Source organism: Patagioenas fasciata, chromosome 14, assembly GCF_037038585.1.
Source record: "Patagioenas fasciata isolate bPatFas1 chromosome 14, bPatFas1.hap1, whole genome shotgun sequence".
NCBI classification, from domain to species: domain Eukaryota; kingdom Metazoa; phylum Chordata; class Aves; order Columbiformes; family Columbidae; genus Patagioenas; species Patagioenas fasciata.
The window spans coordinates 16,280,924-16,298,002 of NC_092533.1; the positions used below are offsets into that span (position 1 = coordinate 16,280,924).

General features: G+C 41.1%; 1 protein-coding gene across 2 annotated transcripts in view; it reads left to right on the forward strand.

Moving 5' to 3' along the window:
• The window catches only part of SLIT3 (slit guidance ligand 3), a 488,520-nt gene that overhangs the window by 342,195 nt on the left and 129,246 nt on the right, over nucleotides 1–17,079 (forward strand). For both annotated transcript variants that reach the window (XM_065848802.2, XM_065848803.2), the window contains exons 13-15: nucleotides 749–820; nucleotides 12,731–12,874; nucleotides 15,500–15,663. In XM_065848802.2, the coding sequence (XP_065704874.1) occupies nucleotides 749–820; nucleotides 12,731–12,874; nucleotides 15,500–15,663 (380 nt within the window). The remainder of the gene's footprint in view (nucleotides 1–748; nucleotides 821–12,730; nucleotides 12,875–15,499; nucleotides 15,664–17,079) is intronic.

Sequence of the window (17,079 nt, forward strand, 5' to 3'; positions counted from 1 at the left end):
CCCTTTAGTTCAATTTCTGAAACTAATACATGTGTATTTTTTTAAATGTTTTTCATATTAAAACTGAATCATGGATATCAGCTTGTATATATTTATGGCTGAATAAATATATACAGTGGCTCTGATTTGTGTTTTAAATCTTTACTGATTTTTATAACTAAATGATACCTAAATTATTTTTGAGTTTCTGAAATAAATGTCTGTTTCCAGTTGAGGCTACATTTCGTTATATTAGCTGGTGGAAATGGTAGCAGCAGCTGGCAAAGCCGTAATATTTTATCCAGTGATGCCCGTGTCACATTTCATGCCAATTATTATATCTTAAGAGATTCAGTTATATGAATTTTTATCCACAGCCAGCTTGTGCTCCCTGGCTTTTAAATTCACTATCACTGAGCAAAATTCTAGGTTTTTCCATCGTCCAACGTGCCTTTCAACAGTTAAAATATTTCTAAAAAGGGTGGAAAAAAATCCCTCAAGAGAATGAAAAATATTTCAGATACAGTTTTTGGATGATGTCCAGTTTCTACATTAAAAATGCTTTCCAACACCAGACGAAGCCTGAATCATAACGACTCATTTAATACCATGTGCTCTCCAAAAAGAAAATGAGAGCGGTAGTTAAATGAAATGCCCACAGATCCCGGGCACGGTGCTCAAGATCAATAAAGATGATAATGCAGGGAGGTGGGAGGACACTAAACTCCTCTGTTACTGAAGATTTATTTTGTCTTCCTGAATCTTTCAGAGTGCTCTATGGAAACAAGATCACGGAGATTCCCCAGGGCCTTTTTGATGATCTTGTGTCTCTGCAGCTGCTGTGAGTATGATCCCTTCCTCTTCTTTATTTTACAGACTAGCGAGATTTACTGGTGTTTTTCAGCTTCTGACATTAATATAATCACCTTTTTCCACTGAAAACTCACTGAGACGTGCTGTTCTGTTGTTTCTGTGTCAGGCAAAAGGGAGGCAAGGGCTGGAAAAGAAAAAAAGAGAAGGTGCCAACAGTTTTATAGCGCAGTGTGTATAATGGGTGATAGACATGGAGGATTTAAGTGTGGGGAGGAAAGTCCAAGGAAGGAAATTTGGTCGCCGGCTGATGTGTGAGCGTGGTTCCATCTGATTGTTGTTACACATTTAGCATTTGTGGTTGAATTATCTAGATCCTTGAGGGCTACTGTGCTGCAAGTACCTGCACACGCAAGCAGAACAGCAATATGAAAGACCTTAGTGTTGGGAGCCACGCTCAGTCCCATGCTTATGCCAAATGTGGCTTAGTAACTAGAGAAATGATTTCAGAATATATTGTGTATTTGAATATTATATGCCATGTGTGATTTAACACATGGTCATGATTGGGGTGAGCTATCTATCATACACTCTTCAGTATTTGTCAATGTAGCATAAAAAAAAATCTCCTAAACCAAATGGGAAATTGCAAATTTCACTCACTCTTTTGTCCATGATCACACTGGAAACCAGTAACTCCTTCAAAGAGCAGGAAATTAGCAATGATATCAGCCAGTCAGAACAGGGTGCAGAAGTGAAGTGAGTTTAATATGTATTGCTAGCATTCCGATTACCATTATGGACAATGCACTCAGTAAGAAAAGTTGATATATGATAAATTAATCAATTCTGGTTTATATCACACTAAACACTCCACCCCAAAACAGTAAATTATGTGAAATATAAAATGAAGAGTAGCTTTTAGACATGATATTTTAAACCTTTCTGACTGTCTTGACGTAACCAGAAACAAATATCCAAAAGTTCATGATTACCATTGCATGTGTCACTCTGTGATTGCAGCCTTCGCTGCACTTATATGCTATTTAAAAATAAGCATAGATATAGACTAGAAATCCTTGAGCAAAGTCAGAGGACTAAAATGAGAAATAATTGAAATTGCTCTATATGTTAATGAAGCGCTAGTCAGACATGTAATTTATCCATAAGATTTTAATTGCAAACGTGGACCACGCTACTTTTAGACAAGGATAAGCAGGAGCATGCGTGATTTGGTTATCACAGAATCACAGCAGGGACTGGGTTGGAAAAGACCTCAGAGATCATCCAGTCCAACCCTTGGTCCAACTCCAGTCCATTGACCAGATCATGGCACTAAGTGCCGTGTCCAATCTCAGTTTACAAACCTCCAGGGCCGGTGAGTCCAGCACCTCCCTGGGCAGCCATTCCAATGCTGACCACTCTCTCTGCACAGAATTGCTTTATCATCTCCAGCCTCAATTTCCCCTGGCAGAGTTGAAGCCCCTGCCCCCTTGTCCTATTGCTGACTGCCTGGGAGAAGAGCCCAATCCCAATCCCCCCCTGGCTAGAACTGCCCTTCAGGTGGTTCTAGAGAGTGCTGAGCTCACCTCTAAGCCTCCTCTGCTCCAGACTGAACAAGCCCAGCTCCCTCAGCCTCTCCCCATAGGGCTTGTGTTCAAGTCCCTTCCCCAGTCTTGTTGCTCTTCTCTGGACCCGCTCCAGCACTTCAATCTCTTTCCTGACCTGAGGGGCCCAGAACTGAACACAATACTCCAGGTGTGGCCTCCCCAGTGCAGAGCACAGGGGAAGGATCACTGCCCTTGTCCTGCTGACCATGCTGGTTTGGATACAGGACAGGACACCATTGGCCTTCTTGGCCACCTGGGCACACTGTTGGCTCCTGTTGAGCTTCCTGTCCATGAGTCCCCCCAGGTCCCTTTCTGCCCGACTGCTCTCCAGCCACTCTGTGCCAGCCTGGAGCGCTGCAGGGGGTTGTTGTGGCCAGAGTGCAGGACCCAGCACTGGGCCTTGTTCAACTTCATCCCATTGGAATCGGCCCATTTTTCCAGTCTATCAGATCCCTCTGCAGAGCCCTCCTGCCTTCCAGCAGGTCGACACTCCCCACTTGGTGTCATCAGCAAATTTACTAATGATGGTCTCAATCCCCTCATCTAAATCATCAATAAAGATGTTAAATAGGACTGGAGCCAACAGTGTCCCCTGGGGGACACCACTAGTGAGTGGCCGCCAGCTGCATGCAGCCCCATTCACCAGCACTCTCTGGGCCCGGCCCTCCAGACGGTTCTTAACCCAGCAGAGAGTGCACTTGTGCAAGCCAGGGGCTACCAGCTTTTGACAGTCCTTGAGCTGCGATGGTTGGAAGCTGTTCACCCCCTCTTGCACGCAGCCAATTATTTTGTCTTCACCTTTTGCAGATCCTTCTTCTTGCAACTCCATTCCAAGGGTCTTGTCCCATACCTCACAAGTTTATTAGAACGTTAAGAACAGCCTGCACAGCAAGAGAAGACTGTATTTAGGGGGAGGTAGATTGCCGTGTGTGAGAACAATAAACATGAAAGTGCCCAGAAGCTGGGATCGGTAGCTGTTGGTAGAACTGGCGTGTTAGTCATTGTCAGACTCAGGCTGTGTTTGGTACAATGAAGGCACTGCAAGCAAAAGGAGAGAGAATACTTAACTTGTCCCTTTGACCTCTGAGAAGAACTATGTTTTAAAAACCTGAGTTTCACCTTGGTCCTCCTCCTAAATGTTTTATGGTTACAAGTTCAAAGTGATGCCCAGTTGCTCTGCCTAAGCCAGGACACGTTACAGACAGGGTCTTTCCCAGTTGGGAAGATAAAAATCAAACCAAGGCTCACCATGTCATATAAAAATGTGGGTCTAGAACTTTTGCAGAAAGCATTAAGCAGGTTTCACTGCCTTTAAACTATAGTCCCTGTGCACATGTAGCGCAGCCTTTCAATAAATTACATATTTAAGCCCAGTTGCAGTAATTTTCCAGTCTGAATTAGCTCAAGTGATGCTTTTTTGTTAAGGGAACACAATCTGTATACCAGAGAACCATTAGCAGGTATTGTGCTTCAAGCATTCAAACCTTCTCAAGCCAAGGAGGTGTGAGTAGGTTGCCCTGTTGTGGGATTCCTGGAGTTTTCTGGCTCTGGAGCCTTTCAGGGTCTTCTTGAAAGTGTTTTAATGTAACGTAGCTTTTGGCAAGGAAAGTGATCATGCTTTACATGCAGACAAATGGCTGCATGCTTTTCTGATTGTGACTTTGAAGCAGTTATTATGGGTTTGCTTGTAGTATTTTAATGGATTTTAAAAGAAAAAAAAACCGCAACTAAAAGGCATTTGTTGGTTTTAGACCTGCTGTTGAACAGTTGGAAGAGTGCCCTATGATTAGATCTAATTTAGTGTTCAGTGGGCTCTAGATTGGATTTCTTCTTATTAGTCTGGAGACACACTGATAAGAATGCTCTGATTAAGGTATTCTGGTAGCCAGTATAATTTCCTAAGTTTGAGCTGGAGCATTTTTTAAAGTATACTGGCATTATGGTAAGGCAGGACACAGTCAGTAAAGGGAAGTCATTGTGGGTCCTGTATAAAATCATTGCGATTGTATTTAGAAGGAAAAAGTAATTTCTGTGAAATTGTAGAGCAGATAATATTGCTAGTTACTGTTTTGGATAAGGCTCATCAAGCGATGCTCAGCTCAGGCGTGACCGCATCTTCAGCTGCCCCGTTTGACTTCGCTGGGTGGGAAATGGAGAATTCAGAACAAGTTTTAGACCACCTGGCTAGCATTAGAATTCTGTATTTCTGTCATGTAAGACAGAAGTCAGTGAGGCAATATTATATTTGGCAAGAAAATAACCAGGTGTGGTAAGATAATAAGGGTTTTTTGTGGAGGGCAGTGGTGGTGTGTTTGTTGATGTTTGGTTTTTTTCTTTAAACCATATCGGTTTAATTTAAAATGTTACTCCTGAAGTCTTCATTATAATTAACTATCGTAAGTGGTTAATATTTCCCACATAAATAATCACAATTGGATTTCTGCTCAATTGCTGATTTCACGAATCTTTTGTCCTCCTCAATATGCGATTGTACCCCACCCAGCAGCAAACATCGCTGTACAAGCCCAACTGCACATCTGTTCTGTGGAACAGAAGCTTTTCTTGGACTCCGTCTTTTTCCTTATCCTGTTTGAAGTTGCCAGGAGAGAGGATGCTAGACAGCTACTGTAGCTGCTGTACCCTGTCCTCGTACATTCTTCTTTTCAGCAGGCTGGATCAAGTATCTTCTGAGAATTTCAGATCATTTTGGATATGAGAGAGCTGGACTGTTTTCTGGAAAGGGATCAGTCGAGTCTGATTTATTTTTTTTCCTTACAATAAGCTGAAACTTTCATTTCATTGAGGCAACAATTAACAATTAAACACTGTGAAACAGTGTTTGATTAATTATCATTGTTTGGGTAACCTACATTTGAATATCAAAAGAATGGAAAGGGTTTCAGCTTAAGGTGGAAGTTTTCAAGTGCACGTTAGCTGTGACCAGTTTAAACTCCTGTCCAGGAGGCCTTGATTACAGGATTATCGTTGCGGTAAAGTTGTGGTTAGAGAAAACACCTTTTGGGATTTCTCTGTGCACGGGACAAATGGGCCTTGCAGAAGAGAGCACAGCATAGTTTTTAAAATAACTTTGGTCTGTTTGTTTTTCTCTGGGGTGTTTATAATTTTACCAGCTGTATATTGTGTTATTACGTGATGCCAGCGTTGCCCTCTTCTGCTTGTGCTAACAGGAATATTTCGAGTTGCTCAAGCAAAGTGTGGAGGAGCATTATGCTGTAATTTCTATGGTAATTCTGATTAGAAGATGTGTTCATGTGTAACAGTTTGGAGGATGAGGAGGGTCAGAGAGAAGTGTAGAACAAGCTAAAGGCTGCGTAAGAGTACATGAATATTTTATCCCTTTTAGTTAATATGTAATTGCAGTTATTGAGTGGAAACTATTGAGTTTCCACTAGTGTTACTGAAACTGGTGAAACTAGTGCTGTGGAGTTGCCATGGAGTGGAAAGAAGCCACACACCCTTTCTGATTCTGTTCTGAAAGTCTTTCCTGTTGCTCTCAAAACCAGTTTCAGGCCTAGTAGATTATTACAAATATTTGCTTTTGTTAATTAAAACCAAATCTAGCATTCAAAAATGCAAGAATTAAATCTGATTTAGTTTATATAGACCTTTTAAAACAGGACTGTATAAATGTAACTTTAGAACTCTACAAATAGTCCTAAAATTCCATCCGGCCCTTTGAAGGCAACCGCGAGGCTGATGTGGCCGCTGGTAAAAATGGGTTTGACACCCCCTGCCGTGGACTAACCTTGGTTGATCTAGAAACTGGATTATATTAAAATGTCCTTCCCACCTGCCTTTTAGTTTCCCTGGAGCGTGGACAAGCTCTTCCAGGAGCCCTTGGGCTTTGCCGACCTGTCCGTGGGTCACCGCACAGGGGGCACAACGCAACCCTGCACCACTCAGCTTTTCCAGCAGCCCCGTGACAAATAAACCTGAGGGTTTCTCTGCCCATCCACAGGGACACAGCGAGTCGGGGGCACCGCGTTTGTTAACCCGGATTCTTCATATCTAAGTAATACGCTTTCCTCTCTGCAGCCTTGTTAGAACAAACATTCTAGGAGCCTTTTTATTCCGCTTATACACTGTGTGATTCACGGTGCTCTATTTCCTGCAACAAGAAGGTGCCATAAAATTTCTACTGTTTAAAGAGATTGTATAGCAAAATAATATAGGGGATGAAATCTAATTTTTTAAATGTCTGCAAAGCACCTTTTGCCTTGGGGAAAATTACTTTGCATAGTTACTAATCATACAAGTACTCGGGTGTGTTGATCCTAAATCTTATGGCTGAGATCCCCGTGACTTGCTGGGCAAGAAAGAATCCCTGTGGTGGACTTGATGTTGCTAGCAGTAGATATACTCCTGGGATACATATGTATTGAAATCAGTGGTTTGTTGAATTCCTCTTGCATACAATGAAGCCAAGAGCTCACAGCCTTCTCCTCCTCCTCCTAATGTCTGATCGTTGGGGAAGACTCAACATTGTAGTTGGAAAAGACCAATACTCATTGGTGCCTGGAGTCTGACATATTGACAGACAAAGTAACTTTAAAAGTGGTGAAAAATTTGAGTTCCAGATCAATTCATCTGACCTGGGTTAAAACTGGAACTAGATCTAATATTTGCAACTTCAACTGATCTTCACTTAAAATAGACTTGCATGAAGTGACTAGTTGTGTGTGTACTTTCCCAAAATGCAACCCGTCATATTTTGCTTTGAATGATTCTCCTTTTTCACCATCTTTTAATGCTTTTTTCTCCTCGGATGAATCGTGAGATACTTGGTACTCCCATAGCTCTTCTGGTGAGGTTGTTTGGAAAATATCTCCATGGCAAATTTGCCAAGTTTTGAAGTGTTTATGTTGATTTGTAATTGTAAATTGAATCCCGGTACTTAAGAGCTTTAAATAGAATGTACCAATTATTTATTGTATACTTTTTGAGCTTGCTACAAGCTCAAAGAAAATCCAGTGAAGCACAAACCCATTCAAAGGATGTGGGAAAAAGCAAAAATATAAAATTACTCTAAAGAATGTACATCTATTCCAGTGGTTTGCATTGTATACATTACACTGTTATATGCATAAGTAGCATTAAACAGTGATGCAAACGGTATATAAATGCCAGAATAAAGAAATTACAGTTTTCCATTTCCAAGTCCTTCATAGCACAGTGGTCTCTCCTCCTCTCCATAGGAATCTTCTGAGCTTTAAGTGACGTATGAAATAATGATGTATGAAATCTTCTTGTTCCATTGAGTTCTTCATTTTTTCTCATGGAGAAGAGACGACAAGCCATAAAAAAAGAGACCTTCTGACCAGATGTAAGGGGAAACATGTTCACGGTGACAAATGAGGCAGTGGAGTGGGCTGTCCAGAAAGCCGTGCGTTCTCTGTCCTTGGAGATTTGAAGACCAGACTGAATAGAACTCTAAGCAACCTGCTCTGACCTGATAGCTCACCCCATTTAAGGCAGTCTAATAGGACAAGAAAACTCTCAAGCTTCCTGCCATTCTGAATTATCCCGTGATCTGATGAAGTAATTATTTCTCATATAAAGCAAATATCTGCATTAAATATCTGTAAATTGGCCATGCTTTGAGAGGGGTTCAGACCAGATGACCTCTGGAGGTCCTTTGCAACCTGGGTCATTTCTGAGTTCTGTGATTCTAAATTCTTAGCAGAATGACACAGGGAACTTTTCCCTTTATTGCTCAAAATATTTCTGGCTACAGCAGAGATGCTATGCGACCCTTGTCCTTCTAGTCCAGGACAGAATACTCTGCACAGACCTGTTTAATAGCTTTAGAATTGTTTTCAAGCCGTTTGCCGCAAGCTTTTTTTCCTCCTGATTTCTGCATTTAGGCTGCTATTGTAGTGATATTACTAAACTCAATAGCTGCTGTTAAAGTGGGGGAGCAGCATCTGCCAGACGCAGAAATACAATTACAGTCAAGCACTAATGAAAGACTAAAGCAGCATCTGCCTTTTCCGTGTCACTTCTGTAACCTGCCTGCAGCTTCCCAAAACAACCGGTAACTCGTACGTCAGCGTGTAATTCATTAGCTCTTCTGACGCCAGCGCTCCGAGCTGGACTCACCTGACAGAAGCTCCCCTAGCCACTATTACACAAGAAGCTATCTTCCTGATAGCGCAGCAAGCTGGGAAAATGGATTGATTCTGTTGTGCATCCCAGTTACCACGTGGTTATCTAAAATCAGCTCTGACCTTACCTGCAGGTGTAAGTCCAGATGCTGTGGCTAATAACTGTAATTCTCCAGGTAGTAACACGAGTACTGCAGGATTGTTTTATGGATGGTGTTCAACTGGAGCTGCAGTCTTTTGGACCAGAAATGAAAGGATGTCTTTAAAATCTCTCCAAATCAGGACTGTCAGGCTGTTCTGTGCTTCCTTCTTAACTCGTGATCAGCTCGTGACTTCCCCATTTTAATTTATGTTGAATCAATTTGTTGTCGCCATCACCCAGTTTCCTGAACACGGAGTAACACTTGAAGCTGGTTCAAGCAAGCGTGATGATGATTTCACACTGCTTGTTATCACCTGAAGTCCTGACAGACTGTTCAGTGGTCAGTCATATCATTAGAAAATGAAAATTTTGGTAGACGTCTAAATATCTTGACGCAGTGAGAGGCAATCAGACTGCTGCCCGAAATTCCAGGCCATTTTAAACCATTCCTGGAGCCTAATATAATTATTTTGGCAATAAGCAAGCAGGGACAGACACATTTCCTCCGTTAGACGTTGCTTGTTGTTGATGGCTGGGAAGATGACGTACTTGACCAAATACTTCCATAGGGCCACTTCAGCTGTTCTCCTGTGGTAAGTTATGTTAAATCAAGTATGATGATGGATTCCCTATAAATTTCAAGAGAAAATACTGGGAAAAAACATACCAGAAAGGTGTTTTTACTTTTTGTACGAGGTATTGTATATCCTAAGGAATGCTTTCTGCCAAGAATCCTTTCTTTGCTGCCCTACAGTGCCTTTGAACGTAGGTGAAGCCTTTAACTAGTGATATTCTATAAAAGTCATGTATATTCAATTTGCATTCTGCTGTTACCCAAGCAAAAGTGTTACTTAGTTCTCCGTACAAGTCTCCTATACATTTTACATCTGCCTTTTCTTGATGATTTCTCGTTTTCCCCGGTGGAGTCTGGCATGTGGGATGTGCCAGCCAGTTCATGGGATGCTGAACATTTTCACTCCCATCATGTCATCGTTGCTGTCAAAACACAAAGCTGGTGATAAAGAGAGAGTTTTCCAGTGGTTCTGTGCAACTTTCCTCCCCAACACTTTTCTTTTGGCTCATTAATGTACTTGGGATGGTTTCTGGTCCACCCTGCCGCAGCAGAAATCAGCTTGCAGTCTCCAGCATGCGTTGAGGTTGCTATGCTGCTGGTTTGTTCCGCGAGTTTTGTAGCTATTTGCTGATAGTTTGATTACTTGACTTGACGGAGCTGAAAATGCAAACACTGCTAAGGGTAAAAGCCATATAAACATCCCCGTTTGCTCTTAAAAACCAATTTATTCAATCATTTTGGGTTTGGAGTTCAAAACGTTATTTAAATGTTAATCACTTGAAACTGTGCTTGGGCATATAATTCAATTATGGGACCATCTTAATTATGCAGATGGTGCTTATGAGCATCTGATACAATTACAGTGCCAATTCAGTACACATTCATTCAAAGGGCTTAGCTGAAACACATTATTATTTCAATGTGTGTGGACAAATTCACTTTTTCGGGAAATGGGTTCATGGAATTGTAGTACTGCTCTGCTCATTGCTTTCAATGGTGTGTAAACCACAAGGTCTTTAACCATTCGCCTGTATTCTGAGGTGGTCCTAGGCTTACGAGCGATTTCTTCAGGTTTTTAACATACCCAGAGGGATGAAAATGGAGACTTGAGTTAATAATCCATCATCCCCCTGCATAGCAGGCGGCTTTATTTCTACTTGAATTTTTAACCTCCTTTTGAACGCTGCCCCACATCTGGAGGCCGTGTGTAAATCTCATCCAATCAAGCTGATAACGAAATAGGAAAATTAGTGGAATTTACTTTCACCATAAATCGGTGCAAAATAAAAACCATGTGATTCTTGTTAAAATAGGTTTCACCTTTTAACGTTGTCTCTTCTTTTGGTGTGAGTCCAATAAAAGGAAGCCTTAGTGGGTTTTACAGTATGGTTCAGTGTTTAAGGAAGATGAGTGTTTCTGCTTCCTTGAATGTGTTTTTCTCATCTGCCTTTGTGTTAGTTTAAAAAAAAAATAAATTAAAATATCTTATAACCACTTCTAACTCCATGTGAGTCAAGCCTCATATACCTAATTGCTAATTAGATGCTATTAGCGGGGCTGTGGTAGTGAAGAAGGATTAAGCAAAGAGTTGGAATTTATATAGGGGAATATTCATAGAGGGATATTTAAAATATCTGAGAGTTTTGAAAGGGATGTAAACTGTAAAGCATCTGGCTGAAAGTTTAACTCTAAGTAGGAGGAAGAAATTTTAGGGATGATTTATTTTGCTTTATCACAGTTTTTCACTTCTCCCCACCCCATTTTCACTGATTCTGACCAGGAATAGGACATTAATCTTTCTCTTATCTCACCGAGTATGGCCACATCTTTACTACTGTTGAACACACTATCTGTCCTCTTTAGATTTAGGTCCTGCACATATATTACATAGATGATACACAGAACAGGTATTGGCACCTCAGAAAAGCTTTGTAGGACCTGAATTCCCACTTGGAAAAGTCTGCACAAGCACTTTCGTGTTCCAAATTACTTTCTCGGATCCTTAAAGCAGAGAGCATGCCGCTCTGGATCAGTTTCTCTCATTTTTGGTATTTGGCTCTTACAGAAATGTCACAGATTATATCACCATGAATCTAGTCATCGAAAATTAATGCCAGGAAAACTTGTCAGATTGTAGATTCTGATTGCTAGCACTGGGTTTATTCATGTTTGGTGGAAATAATCAGAGAATTAATTTGATGCACTGCAGTTCTGGGTCAGCTTTGCTCTGAGGGTTCATTAAGTGGGATTGGTGATAGTTGGACTTCAAAGCCCCTCTTTGCACGGGAGTGAACAGCGTCTGTACAACACAGCTCTGCTGTGTGTGCACTTCAGCATCACAAAAAGACATGCGGTTGTCCACATATACAAATACAACTGTAGTTCGGTTGTAAATTCTCTTATTACTGAGATTGTTTTCATTTTTGCTTTATGTTTTGTTACAAGTACTGCTTGCAACATAAAATATTACTGTAATATTAGAAAGAAAATTAGTATCTAGAGAGGTTCTCCTGCCCCTCTGCTCTGCCCTGGGGAGACCACCCCTGGAATATTGTGTCCAGTTGTGGCCCCTCAGTTCCAGAAGGACAGGGAACTGCTGGAGAGAGTCCAGCGCAGCCACCAAGATGCTGAAGGGAGTGGAGCATCTCCCGTGTGAGGAAAGGCTGAGGGAGCTGGGGCTCTGGAGCTGGAGAAGAGGAGACTGAGGGGTGACCTCATTCATGTTTACAGATATATAAAGGGGGAGTGTCAGGAGGATGGAGCCAGGCTCTTCTGGGTGACAACCAGTGATAGGAGAAGGAGTAATGGGTTCAAACTGGAACACAAGAGGTTCCACTTACATTTGAGAAGAAACTTCTTCTCAGTGAGGGTGACAGAACACTGACCCAGGCTGCCCAGGGAGGTTGTGGAGTCTCCTTCTCTGCAGACATTCAAACCCGCCTGGACACCTTCCTGTGGAACCTCAGCTGGGTGTTCCTGCTCCATGGGGGGATTGCACTGGATGGGCTTTCCAGGTCCCTTCCAACCCCTGACACTCTGTGGTCCTGTGAATTTCAGTTAGACTTAAGGCCACCAGTGGGAGAGAAAAATTTATAGAAAGGTTCTTCTCATTATGGACTTTGTGTGTGAGTGTGTGTGTAGAACAGCAAGGTGGGGAGTATTTGCCGTTTCCACGTATATTAAACTGAAGACTCATTTAAATATTTGAGTAGAATTTTGAACAAATGGGTGCGCTCAGTTTACCAAACAAAAGGTATTTTAGGATAGCTGACACTCTTAGATATCTGTATATTCCCCAGTTACGAGAGTAGTAATGTGGACTGTGGGGTTTTTTTCACCTTTTTAATGTAACAGGAAAATGAACACCTCTAAATGTGGGTTAGCTTTGGTGACTGGGTTAATATTTTTTTAGATTTAACCCCTAAGTTCAGTCTATCTTTATTTGATTATTGCGAGATTAATGAATTACAAACCTTTCCTCTGTTTTCAGGCTTCTCAATGCCAATAAGATCAACTGCCTGAGGGTAAACACGTTCCAAGGTCTGCATAATCTCAAACTGCTATCTCTTTATGACAACAAACTGCAGACCATCAGCAAGGGGCTCTTTGCACCTCTCCGATCGATCCAGACTCTGTGAGTATGCAGGCGTATCATAAATGACAGCTCTCTCTTTTTCCCCCAAAGATGTTGCAAAGGCTTTGCGTCTGGCATTAAGACAGTTTGGAAGAGACCCCAAGGTAGCAGCCCCTCCTTTTCTGCCAGAAATAAAAGGAGCAAGAAAAAGTATTGCATAAATTCAGCACAGCCAGCTATCAGTACAGGCTGCCCATGGTGACAGAAATGTCATAAGTTTATTAAGCTCCCAGAGTAATTCATTCATACTGTTTGTTGGGAAGATAATACGTAAATTGGTCTCTGTCCTGTGCATCAACAGCAGATTCTGTTAAACCCTTTGCCTCACAGTTTTTAAGGAGCTGGTGACTTGGCATCTCTCCTTATTGGGTCTGAGTCCTGCCGTACAGTTCATGACTTCTGAAATCATATTTCAGCTGACATTCCACATAAGGGAAATGATACATTGTAGTACTTGATCCGTTAAGAAAATCCACTAAGCATTTTCTGAGAGTCTTTGAATTGGAGGCATTAGGAGAAGAGGCATCAGAAGCAAAATTGGAAGCAAAAGTAATGAAATGACTCAGTATTTTGCAGAAGAAGGTGTCATGTTAAAGCTGTGAGTAGTGAGATAATAAGGTAAATAGTACTCCTTCAGAGCTGCACTTGGCAGCCTGATAGAGATGAAAAACAAGGAAGAACCTCCCTACCCAATATTCTGGATGTGTGTGTAGATATATTTGTGTGCACATGTAAGGCTATGTGTGCTTATGCAGTGTGTAAGTACATGAATTTCCAGTCTTTATATATATGTATGTGTATATATATATATATGTATGTGTGTGTATACACACACACACACACACACACACATATACTGGAATATGCACATTGTATATGTATATGCATACCCGTACTGTAGTACTGGAAATGTATATATACACATGCACATGTATATTTTAATACTGGACATGCATTGGCCAAATTAGTTTTATGAATGCTGCCTCCTCACACAACCACAAGCACAACCTTAGTTTCCAACAGAGACCTGAGCAGTATATATTGCTGCAAACCATTAAGGCAGAATAGTCACATACAGCCTCTCCCTAGTCTTGCCCCCCACACCTCTACCATACCTTTTTCTGCTGAACATGCTATATGTGTACATAGATATATAGATATAAAAACAAGGGTGAAAGAGAAGGTTCCTTTACAGGGGTATATAAGATTTGTCAAGTTAACCAACAGGCAACACATTTAAGGTATAAAAATTTCTCCTTGGTTTCCGTGGGGTTTTATTGGCACTCAGGACAGTTACTTAGAATGGGCTTGTTGCTTCACACCAAGACACTTTTTCATGAAATATTTTGATTCATTCTCCCATTTTTAGTACTCCAAGTGATTACCATTTTCTGCCTTTTTTTCTAGAGCTACAAACCCAGTCCCATATCCTATCTCTATATGCTTGCTTGTTCTTTGGACCTTTCACACCAGGCATGGCTCTATTACAACAGTAATCTTTAGTTTCTTGAGGCACTTTCTGCTATGTATGCTTTCACTTCCCACCCCTTGACAGCCCTTGCCCCCCTGTGTTTTATACTTATTCTGTTAAGTGACAGTTCATAAATACAACTGCAAACAGAAAAGAAGTTTCTGCAGTTGGAAAAAACCACACTAACAGGACCAGAGCAGAGTTCTTGTGAGGCTATAACTTTACACCTCTGTCCAAACCAAATTGAAACATCTGTCTTTTTAAACTGTCTTTGTAGTTATTGGAGAGCTGTGTCCTGCTCCCTTGGAGGTCAGAGGGACTGGTGCAAGTTAACTGAGATCAGAGTCAGGCTCTGAGAAAGACCTGACGAGCTCTCCTGGTATAGTGCTCAACTTTATCAAGCAGAATGAATCGTTACAGCAGCAGAGAAATGCTTTTTCTCTCTAAGATACCCCAGCAGATTAATACTAACAAAATCTAAATAGGCAGTTAAAGTCAGTGCTATAATACCTATTTCCAATTAAACGGGAAATAACGCTGTGCAAATTTTGGTGCAGGATTGAGTAGAATTCAACCTCGCATAAACAGTTCAGTCTCAAAAGTAAAAAGTTTTGGTCCAGGAAAAATTACGTATAAGGGGGATACTGTTACACATGGGAATATGCAAATATCAATTTAATCCTTGAGAAAAGACCTCTGGATCACTTCTTGCTTTGCCCGCAGATCCACCTTATCAATTCACATTTTGATCTCTAGGAAACTGAGCTTGCCAATTGAATTTCTTTTAAACCCGGATACAAAATGATCTTCAGGCCAGGTGCACCTGAGAAGGTGCATTGCTCTCAAAAGACAGCATATCAGGCTCTCAGGAGAAAATATTTGGCTTTGTAGGCAGGAGGTCTGTGTCCTTTAAAGCAGGCTTTGCTATCTTAATTTCTGTTTCCTCTGTGAACGGACTTGCAGCAGACTTAATGAGCTCCGAAATGTGATAGTCCACAGAATTCTCCCATTCATGCGCAGCTCTGTGTGGCTTCCGCCAGGCCTGGGTTTTTGGAAGCTTATTCAATTACTCTTCAGGTTTGCGTTTGTGAAAAACAGTGATGGAGTACAGTGTCACAGGTCACTTCTGATTAAACATCCCATCCTTCTCGCAGACATTTAGCTCAGAATCCATTTGTGTGCGACTGCCATTTGAAGTGGCTGGCTGATTACCTGCAGGATAATCCGATAGAAACCAGCGGCGCTCGATGCAGCAATCCGCGTCGCCTTGCCAACAAACGAATCAGCCAGATCAAGAGCAAGAAGTTCCGCTGCTCAGGTAATTCATTTATCCAGGCTGTACTGCACTTTCAATTCAGAAATAAGCAGGTCCAGAGAGCCTGCTAATCGAATCTGCAAGACAGTGTTTGCTATAATGGATATTATGGAGCATCTTTTAAAATTAAATTTGGAAAATTCAGTTAGTTCTTCAGAAAGCAAATTACCTTATGGATTTAGAAAAAAAAAAGGGCAGTCTATAGCTGTCTTCTGTGTGTCTCCTAAAAACAAAAGAGAAAAGCTTTTGACATCTAATTTTAAAGAATTACTAAGTTAGAAAATGTCTGAGGAAAACAATGAAGATGTATATTAATCCATGTGGCAAATGTCATAATTTGAAGGGGTGGAAGGTGGATGGATTGTCGTTTGAACTCTTATTGACCTTAATGAGAGCTGAGCTCAAGTAAGTTCTCAGACCTAAAAGGCTGAGAACACTGAGTGAGATTTTCATATAACTGGCAATGGGCATTTCTGACCTAGGATGTGAGTGAACCTGAGGGTGAGGGGGTGGCATCGATTCACATCCTTTCCTAGATTTTTGTTTTATGTATATCTACAAGAAACCTGCTTTAACTCAAGTAAAACTGCTATTGAAGTGGGTAAGATTTTTTTGTTTCCGGAAGCTTTGAATCCAAATGTGCATCATCGTTTAGGCAAAGATGTTGTGTTGTGGGCTAGATGGAAAAGTGTTTCCACCTGAAAATAACCTCCCAAGGAACATAAACACCTTTTTCTCAGTCCGGTCCGCTCTTTATTTATGGTCCAGCTACCAGTAAAAGGACATTTATTGCCTTATACAGCACAGCTAAGCAGACTGCTTCTTCATGTGTTTTTTGTATTGCTTGTATGTATTTTAGATTACTGCATTTTTGTATACTGTAAAGACAAGCAGGTTCCAGTGAGCAAGTCTATTAGTGTGCACTGAGAAGAGAAATGACTGTTATTGATGGACTACCTTGCAGTGTTTTCTATAAAAATTAATATATTTTTTGTCTTTTTCCTCTGGAAAAAAAAAATTACCGTGATTAACTGTGTTCTGGTGGTAAAAGATTAATGAGTCTAGATGGGGATGCAGCATGAAGCTGAATGGCAGCAGCCCAAAACAAGCCGTTGTGCTTTGTGTGTCTCTGCAAGCAATATGCTGAGCTAAACCTTCTCTTTATGGGGAAAATAAAATGAGGATAACTTCATTTGCAGTCAGGTTTTCTTGGGCATGCTTGTTAAAGTCTTCAATCACTTGTGACTCAAGCCACAAAATTTATAACCAGAACTGAAATCATGACATACTTTTATCTGGGTTTTTGGATTATGTCCAACATAGTAACAAGATAATTAGCCAGTAATATTCATATTTAACAAAACTGGAAATGAAAATGCATAAATACAATTTAGAAAGGAAAGCAGACTGCAGAAACAG